The sequence below is a fragment of the Suncus etruscus genome, chromosome 2, assembly GCF_024139225.1.
Source record: "Suncus etruscus isolate mSunEtr1 chromosome 2, mSunEtr1.pri.cur, whole genome shotgun sequence".
Lineage (NCBI taxonomy): Eukaryota > Metazoa > Chordata > Mammalia > Eulipotyphla > Soricidae > Suncus > Suncus etruscus.
Genome location: NC_064849.1, coordinates 164,868,357 through 164,888,713, shown reverse-complemented (window position 1 = coordinate 164,888,713; position 20,357 = coordinate 164,868,357). Strand labels below are relative to the sequence as shown.

General features: G+C 37.9%; 1 protein-coding gene across 1 annotated transcript in view; it reads left to right on the top strand.

Moving 5' to 3' along the window:
- The window catches only part of FBXL17 (F-box and leucine rich repeat protein 17), a 573,691-nt gene that overhangs the window by 59,034 nt on the left and 494,300 nt on the right, over positions 1-20,357 (top strand). The window contains exon 5 of the mRNA XM_049769100.1: positions 11,916-12,047. Coding sequence (XP_049625057.1) covers positions 11,916-12,047 — 132 coding nt within the window. The remainder of the gene's footprint in view (positions 1-11,915; positions 12,048-20,357) is intronic.

Genomic DNA, 20,357 nt, shown 5'->3' with positions numbered 1-20,357 from the left:
AATAGAACAGAATAAGGTACTCTTTTTTTTTTTTGGTTTTGGGCCACACCCATTTGACGCTCAGGGGTTACTCCTGGCTATGCGCTCAGAAATCGCTCCTGGATTGGGGGACCATATGGGACGCCAGGGATCCAACCATGTCCCGTCCTATGCTAGCGCTTGCAAGGCAGACACCTTACCTCTAGCGCCACCTTCCCGGCCCCAGAATAAGGTACATTTTACTGTAGTAATTAGTCTTGGATATTTTTTTTTTTTTTTGGTTTTTGGGTCACACCTGGCAGTGCTCAGGGGTTACTCCTGGCTGTCTGCTCAGAAATAGCTCCTGGCAGGCACGGGGGACCATATGGGACACCGGGATTCGAACCAACCACCTTTGATCCTGGCTCGGCTGCTTGCAAGGCAAACGCCGCTGTGCTATCTCTCCGGGCCCAAGTCTTGGATATTTATATGCAGTCTTGTGAGACAGTTCAGGAGTCAATGACACAGGCATCGTGTACACATGAGGCATGGAGCTTCATCCTTGTCCCTGTGTGACCTTTAATTCGTCTAATTCTTCTGCCCCAGCTCTGCAAGGCTCAGGGTCCAAGCAGCACCGTATTGTAGGGCCTTAGTATTACTTTAATTGAAATTTAGATCGGATCCAGTTGGCTATTGAAGGGAGTGGCCAGTGATCCCTTGGGCACAGCTTGGAAGCATCCTCTACCCTCAAGAAAGAATATATACAGTTTAGTAGGCCCAACATACATGTAAGGTTCTACTTACAGGAAATACCTAGAGTGACAGATTCACTGATATGAAGTTTTGGGAGGATTGAAGCAAGTAAATTGGAAAATTGGTGCTAAAGTTTTAGAAGTTTTTGTGTCTATTCTGTTTTCATGGAATATAATTAATGCCATTGATTATGTATCTAGGCTCAAAATAGCAAATTCTGTTAAATTTCTACTTCAGTGAGGGAACACATAAGCATCTAAGTTTTAGATTGTGATTTTCTTTTTTTTTTTTTTTTTTTTTGGTTTTTGGGCCACGCCCAGCAGTGCTCAGGGGTTACTCCTGGCTGTCTGCTCAGAAATAGCTCCTGGCAGGCACGGGGGACCATATGGGACACCGGGATTCGAACCAACCACCTTTGGTCCTGGATCGGCTGCTTGCAAGGCAAACACCGCTGTGCTATCTCTCCGGGCCCGTGATTTTCTTTTTCTTTCTTTCTTTTTTTTTTTTTTTTTTTGATTTTGGGCCACACAGTGATGTTCAGGGTTTACTCCTGTCTCTGAGCTCAGAAATTGCTCCTGGCTCAGGGAACGCTGGGGCTCAAACCCAGGTTCGTCCTGGGTAAGCCGCAGGCAAGGCAAATACCCTACTGCTTAACTATTGCTCTAGCCCAAAAAACATCAGTCTTAGGTCTCTTTTGTCTTTGAGTGATATTCAACTTGGAAAATAACTGGTCTATAACATTTATTGACCATCAAATATCTATAAGTAATATGCTTTTTGTTTTTGAGCCATACCCAGTGATGCTCAGAATTGACCGCTTCAACAGTTCTCAGACCCATATGCATGCTGAGACTCCAATCTGCACCCTTCTCCCTTAATAAGTATTCTTTCTACTTTTGGTTGGTTATACTTTGGGCACTGAGATTAATTCTTCAATGGTGGGATGCAAACCAAGGTCAGCTGTAGTAAGGCAAGTGCTGTAAATCATACGTCTCTCTGCTACTAAAAATTGTTATAATTTAACTTAAATCTTCTTTTTCTGGGGGAGAGGGACTTTAGATCACACTCATTGGTGATAGGGGTTATTCCTGGCTCTGCACTCCTGGCAGGCTTAGGAGGACCATATGGGATACAGGGAATCAAACCAGAGTTCATCTGGGTTTGGACATGTGCAGGCAAATGCTCTACTGCTGTGCTATCGCTCCGTCCCCAAACTTGAGTCTTCTAACTCGATGAGTCTGAGAATGGCAGTAGTTTAGTTAATTGAAAGACATTTTTGTTATAGAGTCACAGACTGGATCGTATAGGGCAGGGGTCTCAAACTCGCGGCCCTCCATACAACATTTTGTGGCCTGCGGCCGGCCTTCAAATATTGCAGTATTCACGCTTATTCGCTTACTGAATAATCGCAGTAAAAATCGCATTAGTAAGAAAAAAATCTCATTAAACATTCGCATACCCGGAGCAATTCCGTTCGGGGTATGCAAATGTTTAATGCGATTTTTTTGCGTTTTTTTTTTTTTTTTTTTTACTAATGCAATTTTTTATTGCGAATATTCGGTAAGCGAAATCCCTTATGTGGCTCTGCCTCACCCCAACTTTGCCTCCTGCAGCCCCCAGGTAAATTGAGTTTGAGACCCCTGGTATAGGGGTTATGGCACTTGCTTTATATATGGCCAACAACGGTTTGATCCTGGGCATAATGAGGCATGGCCCAGTAAACTAATTCTGGTATTACAAAAATCAGTATAGATTATATACATTAAAGATATCTACAAATAGATTTATTAGAAAATCTCTTGGTATAGAGTCAAAGCTTTTTTTTTTTTTTTTTTTTTTCTGGTGGGGAGGAGGTTTTTGGGTCATACTAAGAAGTACTGAAGGGCTCTTCCTGGGTCTTCACTTCTGGCCTTGTTCAAATGCACGTAGTGTACAGAGATGGTACCTGGATCAGCTCACGCAAGATACATGCTGTAAACACTGTTTTGTATCCAGGAAGTCTTCCGCACCATCATGAATCAGAGATGAGTAGTTGTAATTTTTTCTCTTTATTTTGATTAAATTGCATACATGATGCAACACCCATGGGTTCTTTATTTTCCTAAATTGAAGTAGAACAGAAACTTAAAGTATTTATGAAGCAACATGAATGTAACTCCTTTTCCAATATATTTTCAGTTATTGGTAATTTTATGGTAATCTTGTCTGAAACTAAAGCAACAGTTTTTATGTTTTGCTTTTATTGAATCATGGTTTTATATTTTATTTGATTTTTGTTCATTACGGTAATAGTATTTTTGCTTCTCATTTGATTTATTTATTTTGGGTTTTGGGTCATACCTGGCAGTTCTCAAGGGTTTCTCCTGGCTCTATGCTCAGAAATCGCTCCTGGCAGGCTTGGGGACCATATGGGATGCCAGGTTCGAACCACCATCCTTCTGCATGCAAGGCAAACGCTCCACCTCCATGCTATCTTTCCTGCCCCCTCATTTGATTTATTTGATATTTAATATAATTTTGATAATCACAATGGGGAACTGATTCTAGAAACAAATATCATTACCTTGTGACAGAAGTTTTCAGTCATAATTGAAGTTAGCAATGTGTTTACTTAAAATGTTTCTGTGTTAAAAAGGGAGGAAATAAAAGGAAAAAAAATTAAAATAAAATGTTTCTGTTGCAGTAAAACATAAAATTTACATTTCTAACTTTTTTCTTTCTTTTACCATTTTACGTGCATTTTTTGGGACGGTCACACCCAGCAGCGCATTCCTGTTTGTTTAGGGCTCATTTCAGACGTTGCCCAGGGGACCATATGGAATACCAGAGGTTCAAACCTGACTTGGCTGCTTGCAAGGCAAATCCCCTACCTACTAAACTATGACTCGGACTACAGTTTTGACAATTTTTAAGTGTCTTTTTTTTTTTTTTTTTAGTAACGTTACTTGAGTTTACAAAGCTGTGTAATTATTACCAATATCTATTTCCAGAAACTTTTCATTTTTTCAGATCGTAGGTTCACAACTATTTTTCCATTTTTCCTGCCTTCTCTCAACATGCTAGTTTTTGTCAGTATGAATCCTAGACATAATCTAGGTATATCATCATTCAAGTGGAATCATTTGATATTAATTATTTTGTTTTGTTGTTAATAGTGTTTGCTTAATCAAGTACACTGAGACAATTGGTGGCAGAACAAGGAGGTCTTTATTACACTGATTGATCAGACTGGTGGTTTTAGTCTAGGCAAACACCCGAAACTTTAGGCAAAGCTTAGGGGTTCAAGAGACTGTTTTTATTGGGCATTGCTCCAAGCTCATCATTACTTTGCATCATGCTGTGGAGGTGCATGCAATGTGGCATCTTATCAGCATGGCTACAGGGAGTTTCCTAAAATCAGCATTTTCTTAGCGTGGAAGTTCGTCCCAAGAGTAGACAGGGTGGACTAACTTTAGAACTTAACACTCACAAGCAAAATCATCTCTTTAGAGTACATGTTACAAGTCAGTTATAAAGCCAAATATACATATCGTAAGTTTTCATCATAACAGTTTCTGGGTTTCCTTCAACATCAGTGTTTTCAAGGCCCATTCATCTATGTTGTATAAGTCAGTTTCATTCCTTTTATAATTGATACTCCATTGTGTTTATAAAGTGCTTTTTTTTTTTTTAAATCTAGACACTTGGTAGTTTTCTGTATGTTTTTGTTGCTTTGTTTTTTCATTGTTGACTATATCTGATGGTACTCAGGACTTACTCCTGACTCTGCACTCAGGGATTACTCTTGCCTGGGATCATGGGACCATATGTACTGCCAGGATCAAGCCTGGGTGGGCAGTGTTTAAGGTGCCATCTCTGTTTCTTAACGTAAGATTGCAAAAGACTCATTTCACTCCTCACACCCTCCCCCAAGTTTATAGTGTCAGATAAAAGAAGAGTAATCTGTTACTGACCTCTGTCGTACCCAATTCCAGATTGCAACAGTTTGGGGGCTTGAGCGATAAAACAGAGTGTATGTTGCTTTTCATGCCCTCTGCTGCGCTGACCGGGCTCTTGGCACCTTGCCTGGAAAAATCCCTGACCACAGAGCCAGGAGCAAACCCCAATCACTCTCTGTGCGTTCCACAGTCAGACAAACAAGCAAATCGCAACAATTTTAGTCAGTACTTTCTCTGTTGAAACATTAGTAATACATGCATAATTTTTGTGTATAGGTGGTAGAATAGCATTTCCTTTGAGTTTTGTAGAAGATACCTGTTGTATTAAGATTATTAAAATGATTTCATATATATTCTGAACGTCATCAACCTCAGCAATGGAAGTTTGTAAACAATATAATTTGGACACTATATACCTTTTTGTTTTTTCTTTATGTTGAATTAAGTAGTTTCTTTGTGTGAAACAAAATGGTTCTATTTCAAGAAATTTAGAGGGCAGAGATTTAATGAATGGGAGAGAGGATTGGTAGAGAGAGAAAGAAAGAGAAAAATGGGGCCTGCGAGATGGCACTAGAGGTAAGGTGTCTAAGCCCTAGCCAAGGAAGGACCGCGGTTCGATCCCCCGGTATCCCATATGGTCCCCCCAAGCCAGGGGCGATTTCTGAGCGCTTAACCAGGAGTAACCCCTGAGCATCAAATAGGTGTGGCCCAAAAAACTAAAAAAAAAAAAAAAAAAAAAAAAAGAAAGAAAGAAAAATTAGGAAAGACGAAAGAAAAACCTTCAGCATTTCCAGAGTGGGAAAAACTAGAGGAGAGAAAGAAATGTATGTGCTTGCAAGAAAACAAGGGGTTAAAAGAAAAGCCCAAGGCAGTTTTAAACAATAGTAAATTTAGGGAAAAATATATTTGAGTTTATAAAGTGGGTCAGATTAGTGCCAGTTTGAAAATTTTGCTTTCATATCATTGTACTAGTTATTATACTAACAAGTGGGGTGGGGGAAGAAGTAATGTGTGATAGCAGAAGACTTGGACTTTAGTTCATTTTTTTGTTTTGTTTTGTTTTTTGGTTCACATCTGGTGACGCTCAGGGGTTACTCCTGGCTATGTGCTTAGAAATCGCTCCTGGCTGGGGGACCATATGGGTTGCCGGGGATCGAACCGCGGTCCATCCTAGGTCAGCCACATGCAAGGCAAATGCCCTACCACTGCACCACCTATCCGGCCCCATGGGCATTACTTTTAAGATCCTGAATTTGATCCTCAGTGCCACACGTTCCACCCTACTAGCTAGACCATCTCTGGGTTACCCTGGTGGCCCGTGAGCACCACCTACTGGAGTGATTCAGAAGTGACTTCTGTAAAAACTAATAAAACTAAGTATAAAATTATAATTTTTATTTTAAAAACACAATACAGTTGAGTGAAGTTATGAGATGATAAGGATTGGGACTTTTCACAGCTGATGCCAGTAAGTTTTGTTTGAATTGGTGATAAATATGGAATGCGAAGTTGAAGGCACAGCTTTCTTTTTTTCCTTTTTTTCTTTTTTCTTTTTGGTTTTTGGGCCACACCCAGCAGTGCTCAGGGGTTACTCCTGGCTGTCTGCTCAGAAATAGCTTAGCTCCTGCCAGGCACTGGGGACCATATGGGACATCGGGATTCAAACCAACCTTTGTTCCGGATTGGCTGCTTGCAAGGCAAACGCCACTGTGCTATCTCTCCGGGTCTTTTTTTTTTTAAAACTATTTCAGTATTTAATACTTCAGTATTGTTCTTAGCAAATTTCAGATGACATTTGGAAGACTTAATCTTGTTTGGAGGCTAACTCAAAATGGCTTGATGCCTTTTGATGCCTTGTGCTCAGGGGTTGCTCCCAGCAGTGCTTATGGACCATGTGCCAGGGATTGAACCTGGGTAGGTCAAATGTAAAACAAGCACTGTACTCGCTGTACTCTCCCTCCTCCTTATCTTCTTATCCGATGAGCCACACAAATGTTTTCAGTTGTCTACCTTCTTTGTCAACGGAAGTGTATATTTTTTCTAAGTATTTTTTAAATCATAAAAATTATTTTAATGTGAGGCTGGAGTGATTGCACAGCACATGTCTTGCATGTGCCCATCCCGGGTTTGAGCTCTGTCACCCCAGAGAATTTCCCAAGCCCACCAAGACTAATTCCTGAGTGTAGAACCTGGAGTAACCACTGAACACCAATGGGAGTGGCTCCCCCTAATTATTTCAGTAAAAACAGGTGACTTATTAAAATACACAGATTTTTCAAACTCATCCTGGGTACTGGGTACTGTGCAAAATTTAACATAAATTGAAAATGTTAGAAGATTACCTCCTAGCATTTTATAGAAAAAATGGAAAAATGCCTTTGAACTTTTTGCTGGCATTGGATAAAAGTTAATATAAGTTAATATAGTTCAATTTGTTTACTTGCTATGAAAGGAGATCCATTTTCATCTAGTGTTTCTAATCCTGTCTACTGTTCCTGTAGTTTCTGCTTCTGGGTTTTTACTAATTTTTAAGTCTCTCTCTCTCTCTCTCTCTCTCTCTCTCTCTCTCTCTCTCTCTCTCTCTCTCTCTCTCTCTCTCTCTCTCTCTCTCTCGATTTTGGGCCATACCTGGTGTTTATGTGCTCAAAAATCGCTACTGACTTTGGGGACCATATGGGACGTCTGGGGATCAAATCACAGTTCCTCCTAGGCCAGATGTATGCAAGGCAAATGCCTTACCTCTGTGCCTCCCCTTCAGCCTCTCTCTCTCTCTCTCTCTCTCTCTCTCTCTCTCTCTCTCTCTCTCTCTCTGTTTTCTTTTCTTTTTTTTTTTTTGGGTCACACCCAGCAGCGTTCAGGGATTACTCCTTGCTCTATGCTCAAAAATTGCTCCTGGCAGGCTCAGTGGACCATATGGGATGACAGGATTTGAACCACCGACCTTCTGCATGCAAGGCAAACACCTTACCTATCTCTCTGACCCACCCCCCCATATCAATTTGGTATACTGTAGTTTTCTCTAAAACTTCTCTTCAGTGGATTTTGAGGCTTTTCAATTCATTGTTTGGAAGGATCAATAGCAGCCAAGTTATTCAATGATGGTTTGAGAACCAGATATAATTGATTTTTAAGGCATTGCCACTTTTAGACTTTTTTTTTTCACTGCAGATAACCTAAACTCTTTTCTGAGCCTTTCTGATTTGGATGGTGTAGAATAGGTTTTACTTAAGTGACTATCTTTTGTGTTTTGTTTTGTTTGGGTTGCACATGGTAGTGACCAGGGCTTACGTTTTGGCTTTGCTTAAGGATCAATCCTGTTGTTACTGGGACCACGTAGGGTGCTGGGGATCAAACTCAGTGTCGTCACATGCAAGTTGAGCACCTTCCACAGTATGCTATCTCTCGGGTCCAAGAACTAGTATCTTTCTGTCCCTTTCAGTTTTATTTATTATATGGTCTTGTCTTCTTTATAATTTCATGATACTAATGGAATTCAGGGCATCTCAGAGCTCTGTAAGCATACATAGATATTTAGCTAAAGTTTTCTCCTTAGAACAGATTTGCCTGCTGCTATAGCCTGAAGATTCCCATCTGGACTTTGTGTGCATTAGGAATTGTTTTAGTATCTTTCTTTCACTGTTATCCTTAATGGTTTCCTCATCTTGGTTTTGTAATGGGAAATTACTAAGGGACCACGTGCAAGGAAATACATGCTGGGCTCCACATTGCAACAGTTTTGGGCACAGAGAGAGAGTGCTTGGGTAAGGTGCTTGCTTTGAGTTAGGCTAACCTGAGTTAGATTCCTGGCATCTCATATGATCCCCTGTGCTCCATGCAGAAGTATTCCTGAGAGTAGAACTCAGATCTGTGCGTTTTCATGATTTTGTACTAGAGTACAGATCCTATAAGGTTCCTAAGAATGTTTTAATAATGTGTGGAAAGTAGGTGTTTGGGAACACTGAAAATACCTAAAAATGTCTCTGTTTCACCTTTACTCTTTTTTGGGGGGTGGGGGGGGAGACTTACAATTTTGGTTTTCAGGAGCTGTTACTGCTTAGTGCTTGAGGATTGATGGCTGGCTGTGCTCAGGTGACCATGCAGTGCTAGGACCCTGTCTTACTCCGCGTAATGCCTACATTCCAGCCCAAGGAAGCTTTCTTCAGCCCCATTCTCACTCTTAATTTTGCCTGTGTCCAAAATTTGCCCTCATAATTTGCCGCTGTTCATTTCTTTCTGTATAAAAAAGTTTATCCTTTCAAAATCCTTAATTCTTTGTATGAAATCTATTTCTCTTCAAGCCTATATAATTGTTTTACAACAATACATGGTTCTTAAAGTTTATTATTTGACTTTCTTGTATATTTTTCTCATTGGTGCTAGACATGGAAATGAAGCTTCCCGGTCGGAAAGGGCCTATTATTTATGTCCTTTTATACTGGAATTCTTTATAGAACTGTGCTTGTGAATGCCCTGATTTTTCACTGTGTGCCCAGAACTTGCTCCTGGCTTGGGGGACTATATGGGACACCAGGGTATCGAAATGCAGTCCGTCCTATGCTAGTGCGGGCAAGGCAGACACCTTCCCCTTGTGCCACCTCTCCGGTCCTTCTTTGCATATTCTTACTTCTACTTGTGGACAATTTAGAATCTACTTTTTTGTTTGTTTGTTTTTTTGGGTCACACCCAGCAGCACTCAGGGGTTACTCCTGGCTCTACTCTCAGAAATCGCCCTGGAAGGTTCAGGGGACCATATGGGATGCTGGGATTTGAACCACCATCCTTCTGCATGCAAGGCAAACAACCCTACCTCCATGCTATCTCTCCGGACCCTAGACTTTACTTTTCTATGTTCACATTTTAAATTCACTGCAACACAGGGAACATGTTCATAATCATCATATGTGACCATTTTTCAAAGTATTTCTTTATAGTTCCTAAAGCTCAGGAGCATTTTAACTTGTTGAACAGGCATTTTCTAAGCTTCAACTAAATGTAGGACACTGGGTAGCAGAAATCTTTCACTGATAAAATAGACCAACGTCTGTCATCATGGAGTTTACATGTCTAGTGGAATATTTCACTGGTTATAGTGTGGCCAAGATTAAAATAGCAGATTATGGGGCTTTAGAGATAGCATGGAGATAAGGCATTTACCTTGCATGCAGAAGGACAGTGGTTCAACTTCCAGCATTCCATATGTTCCCCTGAGGCTGCCAGGAGCAATTTCTGAGCATAGAGCTAGGAGTAACCCCTGAGCGCTGCCGAGTGTGAGCCCCAAACCAAAACAATAATTAATAATAATAGATAGCAGATTATGTCACACATTTTACTGAATCAATTTTTTTTACCTGAAGTAAAATTTAAATGTTTTTAATTATAGAGCTTTTTGTTCTTAGAAAGTTCCCTTTGGAAGCAGCTAAGTATGCAGTGATCCGAAGGTGCTGGAGTTAGGGCAGGGACTGGGGTAGAGGGAATTTTAAGAAAGTACTTCTAACATCTTGTGTATTTTAGTCTCTCTCTCTCGCTTGCTTTCTCTTGCTCACTCTCTTACTCTCTTTCTCCCCTAGAGACATGAAATTAATTTTTAAGAGGAAGATTAAAGCATACCAACTTAAAAATTTTCACATTTTGGCAGGTGTTTACTTACATTTTAATAGCTCATAAAAACTTTATGAAAAAATTATTTATATTCTAGAATACTTTCTTTTTGTATTATAAAATTTCTGGGTCTGGAGAGATAGTATGGCAGTTAAGGTGCTTACCTTGCATGCAGCTGACCTGGGTTCAATCTCTGGCACCTGTATGATCAGCCCTGACAGGACTGATTCTTGAATAAGGAGCCAGGAGTAAGCCCAGAGCACAGGCAGGTGTAGCCCAGAAAATCCAGAATGAAACAAAGCAAAACAAAAAAGTAAAAAGAAACCCTCTTTTATTGTTTCTTTAGCTACATCATGCCAAATCTTTATCTCCTATTCCAACTGTTTAATACAAAAATTTAAGTATGCAGGACATTTCAAAGAAATTTACATTGAACTCTATCTAATACACCCATACCTGATTGTGTAGTTAAAATTTCAGTGTGTTTACTCTCAAAATTTCTTTCATAATTTTTTAAACTAAATTTGAATGTAGTTTTACAGGTACATGTTATAAAAGTTTTTTATTTGCACTAAGCACTTTAAGAAGATTTTGTGTGTGTGTGTGTGTGTGTGTGTGTGGTTTTTGGGTCACACCCAGCAGTGCTCAGGGTTTTTTTCTGGCTCTGTGCTCAGAAATCGTTCCTGGCAGGCATGGGGGACCGTATGGGACACCGGGATTTGAACCGATGACCTTCTGCATGAAAGGTAAAAGCCTTACCTCCATGCTATCTCTCCGGCCCCTTAAGAAGATTTTTCCTGCTGATTTACTCTCCTAGTGAATACAGAGGTGTTATTAGGTGTACTTTACATAACATTGGGTTTTACTTTTTAATGTAACCTTTTAAAAAGTAATATTGTAATACAGTTTATTAGGTAAGCTTAATTTTATTGCTAAGATGACTTTTGAAATGTAATATTCATAAGTAGCATTCACTTATAGCTTTCTCTATAATTTGATCATTTAGTCTCTATTGTAGATTTTGGAAAGAAATGTCTATAATTTGTTTTATATGATTTTTAGTGTTTTTTAATGGGAACATTATACCTGTTTTGTATATTAAGGTATACTACATATTAAGTGTATTATATACAATATATCTTATATAAGCATATTAAGGTACAATAAATATTTCATTTAGGAACTAACTAGTCCTTTAGTTTTTAGTTTAGTAAGTTTTAAAAAAATTAACAATACTGTATTATAATTTCTTTTCTTTTTACAGAATTAATGAGCCAGTGGAGACAAAGGGATTAGAAGTAGATCCAGAATCTCACGTATTAAATATTTTTTCATTCATGGGTCCTTTGTCTCACATTTTGAGCCTTTGTTTTATTACTTAAAATTTTGTATCACTAAGACTCAGGAGAAACAAAGCTTTTCTAGGTTTATTATAGATGGACATGAGTGCCATGTAGTTGGACCAGGAATGCAAATTAGCAACTTATACAATATTGTTAGATAGATGGTGGATAAGTTTATTCAATACTTTCCTAAATTTTAATGTCCTATCCTACTATAGGAGTACTTTTAAACAGTTATTAACTCCAGAAAATTATAGGAAATATACACTAAAGATAAGTTACTTTCAGTATTTTCTGAACATTCAGCCAATCTTTTTGTTTACAGCTGGGCTCAAAATGCAGAGAACTCAAAGATATTCATTTCGGCCAGTGTTACAAGATCTCAGATGAAGGCATGATCGTCATAGCGAAAGGCTGCCTGAAATTACAAAGAATATACATGCAGGAAAACAAATTAGTAAGTACTGGTTATCATCCTGTGTCTTACTATTGTCTCTTATTTTCTTATTCTTTATAACTCAGTTTTCTTTTGCTTTGATGCTTTACTTTATTTTATTATTATTTTTTACTTTGATGTTTTAGAGCGTGTTTTTCAACCTGACCTTCTGTGGGCCCCATGAATAGTCCAAGGGGTTTACAGGTGAAAATTGTATATAAATAGCGAGCTACTGTACAAGATTAAGGAACAAAATGGTAGGCCAGAGGTTGGAGTGGCACAGGAGGGGAAAAGGTCAAAAGGCCAAGATCAGAAAAAGGTTGAGAAACAGATTTAGGAAAAAATACTTTAAGAATGCGCTCAAAGTGGTGACTTCATAAATTGGTTATATATTTGTCTATGTGTTTGCTTGTGGCACTTGGATGTTCTAATTTTCACATTAGCTTCTGAAATATGTTTTATTTCAAATTCTGACAGTGAAATAACTGATAAATTGGAAAATCAATTTCAATTGCCTAATTTAAGTTGTCATGATTTGTCACTGTTTGTTGGATTGATTCTCCTAGAAATTGTGATGACTATACACAGGGATTTTTAATGTTCAGGAAGAGATACACTTGTACATTTGACCTTTCATTCATGTGGTAAAAAAAATGGGATTCAGTAAATTGAGGCAAATAATTTTGGTAATTACATAGAGTTTATTTTGAAAACATGTGTAACTCATTACATTTAAACGCATTTAAAACCATGTAATTTTCTTTATATATAATCAACATAAAATAAGGTATAACTCATATAACAAAATATACTACTTTAGTATTTATTTATTTATTTATTTATTTATTTATTTATTTATTGGTTACTGGACCACACCCAATGTTGCTCATGAATTACTCCTGGCTATGCGCTCAGAAATCACTCCTGACTTGGGTGATCATATGGAATGCCAGGAGATCAAACTGTGGTCCGACCTAGGCTAGCATGCGCAAGGCAGACAGATGCCTTATTGCTTGTGCCACTGCTCTGGCCCCAAAATATGCTACTTTAAAGTGAACAATAAAGTTTTTTTAAACCAGTTTTACAAAGTTGTGAAATATTAATGATTAATCTAGAATGTTTTATTATGCCTTCAAAGGAAACACTATACCTGAAAGGTATGATTTCTCATTTCTCTCTTTTTCTAGTCTTCTATTTACTAATTTGATTTCTCTTTTTTTGGGGGAGGGAACCACACCTGGTGGTGCTTAGGGTTTACTCCTGGCTCTGAATTCAGGGATCGATCCTGCTGGGATTATAAGAAACACTGGGGATCTAGCCCCAGACAACAATGCACAAGGCAAGCACTGTACCAGCTGTACTTTGTCTTCTGCCGCAGTTGAATTTGTCTTTATCTGTCAAGATATTTCATATAAATGGAATTGCATAATACATGTAACACTTAGTAAAATGTCTCAGGATTATGCACATTATCACATAGATTGGAATTATTTTGCTTTTTATGGTTGATTGACATTTCAAATTCATTTCATTGATAGACACAATAGGAATTAACAGAGAAAGTAACTAGGAAGAAATTAGTGGAGGTGCCGGTGCAATGGCGCAAGGGGTAGGGCATCTGCCTTGCATGTGCTTACCTAGGATGAGCTGCGGTTCGATCTCCTGGTGTCCCATATGGCCCCCCAAGATAGGAGTGATTTCTGAGCGCATAAGCTTTTCATGGTTTCTCAAATGAACAAACTGTATTTTGAAAGTTCTAGTTATGCTCATGGTTTTCTCTTATTTCTTAGTTTAACAGAACATAAAGATGTTCTACTAAGGAAGAGTCAGTTTTATTTGTGGTAATATGCACAAATATTTTGAGTTTATTGTAAATTTGAAGTAATTTTTCTAATAATAAACCTCTTTTAGTTAAGGTTTTTAGAAAGGTAAATTTAGAATTTGAACTTTTATATTTTACAATCGGTGTACAATTTACTTCTGGTTTTGGGTCATACCCGGCAGCGCTCAGGGGTTCCTCCTGGCTCTAAGCTCAGAAATCGCCCCTGGCAGGCATGGGGGATTCGAACCACCGTCCTTCTGCATGAAGGCAAATGCCTTACCTCCATGCTATCTCGCCGGCTCCCCTACAATTTACTTCTTTAGAACTCTTCTTTATTTCGTTGGGAACTATTTTGTATTTTTAGGACTAACAAAATAATGAGAAATAATGTATTCTTGCAGAACTATACTTTTAAATACTTTGGGTATTTTTAGTCTGAGAACTTGATAGTAACTTTTTTGATTAACAATATTTTTATGACTAACAATGACTGACAGCTGTTTTTTTAAAGGTAAGTAAAAATAGGTTAAACAAAAATTATATGCATATATAAAATTGAACTTTATTTGTAATTTCAGATAGGTATTATGAATATAAAAACTGTTATCTTAATAACTAATCGATGCTTAAGAGAATATCATATAGAAAGGATGCTGACAGATTTTATATGTGCAAATACTGATCATTAAACAGTTATTTTGTTAATTATCTTATTAAATTGGTCTTCGTTTTTTTGGGGGGTGGGTGTAGTTTGAGCCATACCTGGTGGTACTCAGAGATTGCTCCTGACTCTGCATTCAGAAATTACTCTGGTAGGCTCGTGTGACCACTTGTGGGATGCTGGGGATCAAACCTGCTTTGGCCACGTGCAAAGCAAATAAATAAATGCCTTACCCACTGTGCTATCACTCCAGCCCTTAAGTTGATCTTTTTAATAAGTTTTAAAGCTTTGAGGTCAGAGATATACAGGGTTAAGGGACTTCTCCTTAACCTTGCACTGACCCTGGTATAAGTTTTGGCACTATATTTTGTTACTGAGAGTCACTGTCAGGAATGATTCCAGAGCATTGTTGGATACGGCTCTAAAACCAAAAACCAAAACTTTTTTTTTTTAGTATAAATTACTTTATTTAAGGACCATGTTTCACATAGTTTACTTAGTTTATCATAATACATTTGTTTCCAAGTAAGTGGAAACAAAATTATTAAAAAAGAAAAGAAGGAAAAAGAAGAAAGAAAAAAAGTACAGCAACAAGAAAATATGTCAAAATTATTTATCTCACAATGAGGTCATTAAGTCATTGTCAGAAAGTTTAGAAAGCTCTTGTTGCTAGTTGATCATCGTTTTTTTGATTTCTGAACATTCGATGACTACACATTGAAGCTGAATTGGTGTGTTCCTGTTAGGATGATAGTATTAAAAATGCTTGGAGTTGTTGTATGGCTGTGAATGTGGCCACACGCTCTGGAATTCCAAGCACTATTGCTGATACTGTGGCTTTGGGGGTGCATGTTTTAGGCATGAACTTCCTGAAGTATGAGAAGGCCAGGGGAAGGTACCCATATCACTCCAGAAAAATTCTGTGGTGTCAACCCGAATACTAGCATATCTGGAGTTCTGGTCAGATCGGTGTTTCTGCCATGGCAACATTGTTTGTGGATGTGGCTTCAGCTGTCAGGTCTTCTAGAAGTATAGGAAGAAGGGGAGAGGTTGCCTACTCTCATCTAAGGAAGGCCTGGTGACTTCAACCAAAATACCAGCCTATGTGAAGTTTTGATCAGATTGATGTTTCTGCAGTGAACTGAGGAGGAGTGGCAAAACGGGGTCGGGATTTCTCAAAACATCATTGAACATGCGAAGCAATCTAGTAGAGTGTTTTTTTTGTTTTTTTTTTCCAATTGGGTCACACCCAGCAGTGCTCAGGAATTACTCCTGGCTCTGCACTCAGAAATTGCTCCTGGTGGGCTTGGGGGACCATATGGGATGCCAGGAATTGAGCCCAGGTTTGTCCTGAGTCATATGTGTGAGAGGCAAACGTCCTACTGCGTGCTATCGCTCTGGCCCGTAGTATTTTTTCTTTTTTTTTTTTTAAACATTTATTTATTTATTTATTTATTTATTTATTTATTTATTTATTTATTTATTTATTTATTTTGGGCACACCCAGCAGTGCCTTTGCATTACTCCTCGCTCTGGGCTCAGGAATCACTCCTGGAAGTGCTTGGGGGGACCATGTGGGATGCCAGGAATTGAACAGGGTAGGGTTTAGCCATTTGCAAGGCAAATTCCTGAGCTCCTGTACTATCTCTGTGGTCCCCATGGTATGGTGGTTTTTTAAATGATAAACTTTATTGATATTATTTTTAATTGTTAGGGGCTTTTGGGCCACACCCAGTTATACTCAGGACTTACGCCTGGCTCTATTCTCAGGGATCACTCTGGGTGGGTTCGGTTGAGTATATGGAATTGCTGGGGTTGAATCTGAGTCAGTCAGCATGTAAGAAAAACTCCTTGACCACTGTACTACTACTCCTGTCCCAATTTTGTTGGCTTTAAAAATGCCAGCTTGGTGGTTTTAATACTTTATAAAATACATTTTATTCCACATACATTAGTTCTCATATTATGCTTCGCCTTTAGATGGCAGCATTGTCTTTGTATATTGCAGAGACAGCTTTTGTGTCTTTGATAAAACTATAAAGATATAAAGCTCTTGTCTACAGAAGTTGTAGATATTATGGTTTATTTTATTTTATTTTTGTCCCTTAACCTTCGTGGGAACATTTTTTCTGAAAATAATTGCAAAAGCAGGTACATCTAGAATGTTAGAAAATGAACTGGCTATGTTGTACATAGTAAGATATTAAAACATTCTTATCTGTGATACTGATTTAACTGAAATGAACTTTTGTAGAGGAAAGGATTCCTGTGTTCATAAGTTTTACTTGGGTGGAAAATTAGTACAATGTCTTGATATTATAAAATTGAAACGAGTTATCATGAGGCAGATAATTGAGACATGCACAAACTTGCCGAGATTGAATTTCTGTTTCAGCAATTTAGAAATTTTTGAGTGAGACACTTACATGATTATATTTTGCATTTGCTATCAAACTTTTATGGAACTGTATTGCATTTATATACAGTACATTCTTATACTCATGATAGTTTTATATTACTATGTGCAGTATTGGCTATAAAGTTATGTACTGGATTGATTATGGAACTTTTCAGCACTTCCTCAGGAGACCTTGGTCCACTCTCAATGGTACTTGGCCAACCAGATTTGACAGTGCGTGCTAAGACCCTACATGGTAGTGATGGGGGCCTCCAGGCTGCACAGCGAGCAGTTCCAGTGCCAGGCAGCGTAAGAAGCTGAATCTAGCTCTCCTGACTCCTTAGTAGCTCTCCAGTCCTTAGGAAGTTATTTTTAAGTCGTATTAGTTAGTGGATGTGAGTATAGTATTGACCATCTTTAAAACCAATGAACAAGCAAAAGCAAAACGAACTACCTCCTTGGTTGTACTCTCTCTGCTTTACTCATTTTGCAGATTCTGCTTCATTTGGAGAGCTATTGACTCCGTTGTAAGATGATATGGGTGACTAAAGAGATGTTCTATTCTTTTTTTTTTTTTTTTGCCACACCTTGTGATGTTCAGATGTTACTCCTGGCTCTGCACTCAGGAAATACTCTTGTCAGTGCTGGGGTGGGCAGAACCATAGGGATGCTGGGGATTGAACCCAGGTTGGTTGCTTACAAGGCAAATGCTTTAGCTACTATACTATTTATTGCTCCAACCCCATTCTTTGTTTTTTTTTATCCTGATGTTGTAGTGTACTAGAATTTTGTGGTAAGTTTTGAAAGTAATTTCTGCATTAAACCTGAGGGTCAGCATACTTGATGTAGATGGGTATATGAGGTATTTTTAAAATTTCCAGATTTGAATTATGAACTAATACAAATTTCTGAATGATGATGTACTGTATTATAAATAGATTTAATAACATTTTGGGAAAGTGACTAGCATGTCTTTGTTTAAATCTTAGTTTTTCTCATAGTAATAATGATCATTTCCCCAACCTCAGGGTGATCTAGCTTTATAATATTCTGTGACCTAGTTCTTTGGCTACTGCTATAATATTATTTGTGACTCTATTTTATATTGAATAAGCCTTTATTATTTTTATAGTGTGTATATATGATGCCAGAGATGAAGCAGGATCTCAAGCCACTCACCAGGCTTTTCCCTTCTCAGTTGGACATATTTATGGCATAATTGAGGCAAATATATTGGAATTTATTAATTTTTATTTATTTATTTATTTATTTATTTATTTATTTGAATTCAGTTTATACTTTGATTCTGCTTTTTCTTACACTTGTACCTTGGGTTAATTATTTCTACTTTTGTGTTTCCATTTCCTCCTTTACAGAAAGGAAATAATAGCTAGCTCCCTCCCCTCAAAATGCTGTTTTTATGAGGATTATACAAAATGATTTGGTAAAGAGGCATGTTATTAAGTGCATAGAAAGTTTTTAGTACACAAATTGCTTTCCTGTTCTTTTTGCCCTACTTGACTTTCTGGAGCCTTATCAATTCAAACTGATGTGTGTTAGGCCTAGAATCACACATGTTCTTATTTCACACATTAAAGACCTGTAACTTCCTTTTCACTTTTGCTCTAATTTGGGTCTGGTAGGCATGTTGTCAATTTGGTCATGGAAATATTTGTATCAGTGCTTAAATAGCAGTAGTTATTGGAGAATTATATGAAGGTCTGCCTTTCCTGACCTTTTCACTAACCGTTCAGATCTGAAATACTAAGAGATTTTTATCTTCTAAACTCCTGATATAGTATTTCTCAAACCATTCCTTGTAAATGATTTTCCTTATACCCCCTAGACATAAATTATATTTATGAATGAGTACTAATAATTCATTTAAAAATAAATTTGGGGGGGGTCGAATGATAGATAACACAGGTAGAGTATTTGCCTTGTATGCGACCAACCTGGATTCGATCCCTGGCATCCCATATAGTTCCCCGAAAGTTTCAGGATGACTCTGGAGTGTAATGATTTTTGGGCTGCAGGGTGTGGCCCCCAAGCAAAACAAAACAAACTTTTGTATTTTAGGTATTTGGTTTCTTTGCTCTTTTCCCTCTTCCCCTACATCAAGCCTAAAGAGCCAGAGACATAGAACTCACAGGACTCTTGTCTTGTTTCAGATCAACCTGGGTTCTATACCTGGCACCATATAAGGTTGTCTAAGCACAATTAGGGGTGATCTTTGAGCACAGAGCCAGGAGTAAGACCTGAGGACTGCCAGATGTGGCCCACAAAACAATAAGAACAACAAAAAAGTAATGATATTTATGCCTTTTTTTTTTTTTTTTTTTTGGTTTTTGGGTTTTGGGCCACACCTGGCTACACTTGGGTTACTACTGGTTCTATGCTCAGAAATCACTCCTGTCAGACTTGGGGACCATATAGGATGCCAGGATTCGAACCACTGTCATTATGCTTGCAAGGCAAATGCCGTACCTCCATACTATCTCTCTGACCCTAATTATTTTTCTAATCTTATTTATACTCTGATATTTTTATAGTGTCCTCTTCATGGTGGTAATTCTTTGTTAGTTTAGGGTATGTTTTTGTCCAATGTCATAGTTAACAGAAGATGTGGGGTCTTTTTTATTTTCTTCCCATCAAATTTGTTAGTTGTTAGAGAAACTCCATTGATGGGAAATCACTTTTGGGATTCTGCATTTATTTGTTTTTATACATTTATACATTATTATAGTAAAGATACATTAAATTAGCATGCGTATCTTATGTGTACATTTCCTTCTTTTGACCCTTTAAAAATTTTAGGAAACAACTATTTCTTTAAAAAAATTGATGACCTTTGGGGTCGGAGAGATAGCACAGCGGTAAGGTGTTTGCCTTGCATGATAAAAAGATGGTGGTTTGAATCCTGGCATCCCATATGGTCCCCTGAGCCTGCCAGCAGTGATTTCTGAGCGTAGAGCCAGGAGGAGCCCCTGAGTGCTGCTGGGTGTGACCGCCCCCCCAAATTGACAACCTTTGAAAATAATTCTAAATTTGAAAACCTGTAAACCTGCTTCTGCAAATTCCTTTATTGTATCTTGACAATGAGTCATATCATCATATGTATATACATAGGGTTCTTTATACAGGATTTTTTCTTTATGCATAGTGTTAATGATAGTTGAAAAATTACTAGTAAAATGATAATTGATCAGATTTATTCATTTTCTAGCATTATGTTTTGGAATATTAGAAGTACCTTTTGAAAAAGGTTTGTATATTTCTACTGCTTTTTTAAAGCAAAACTAGATCAACTTACTTTTAGTACAAATTCTGACACAAAATCCGTGAGAATATGTAGTTAACAACTGAACTCATTAACATTTGCAAACGTGTGAATTTTTAGGAAATCTTTCGTTTTTTTCTTTTTTTAATTAAACAATGTAATGTACTATC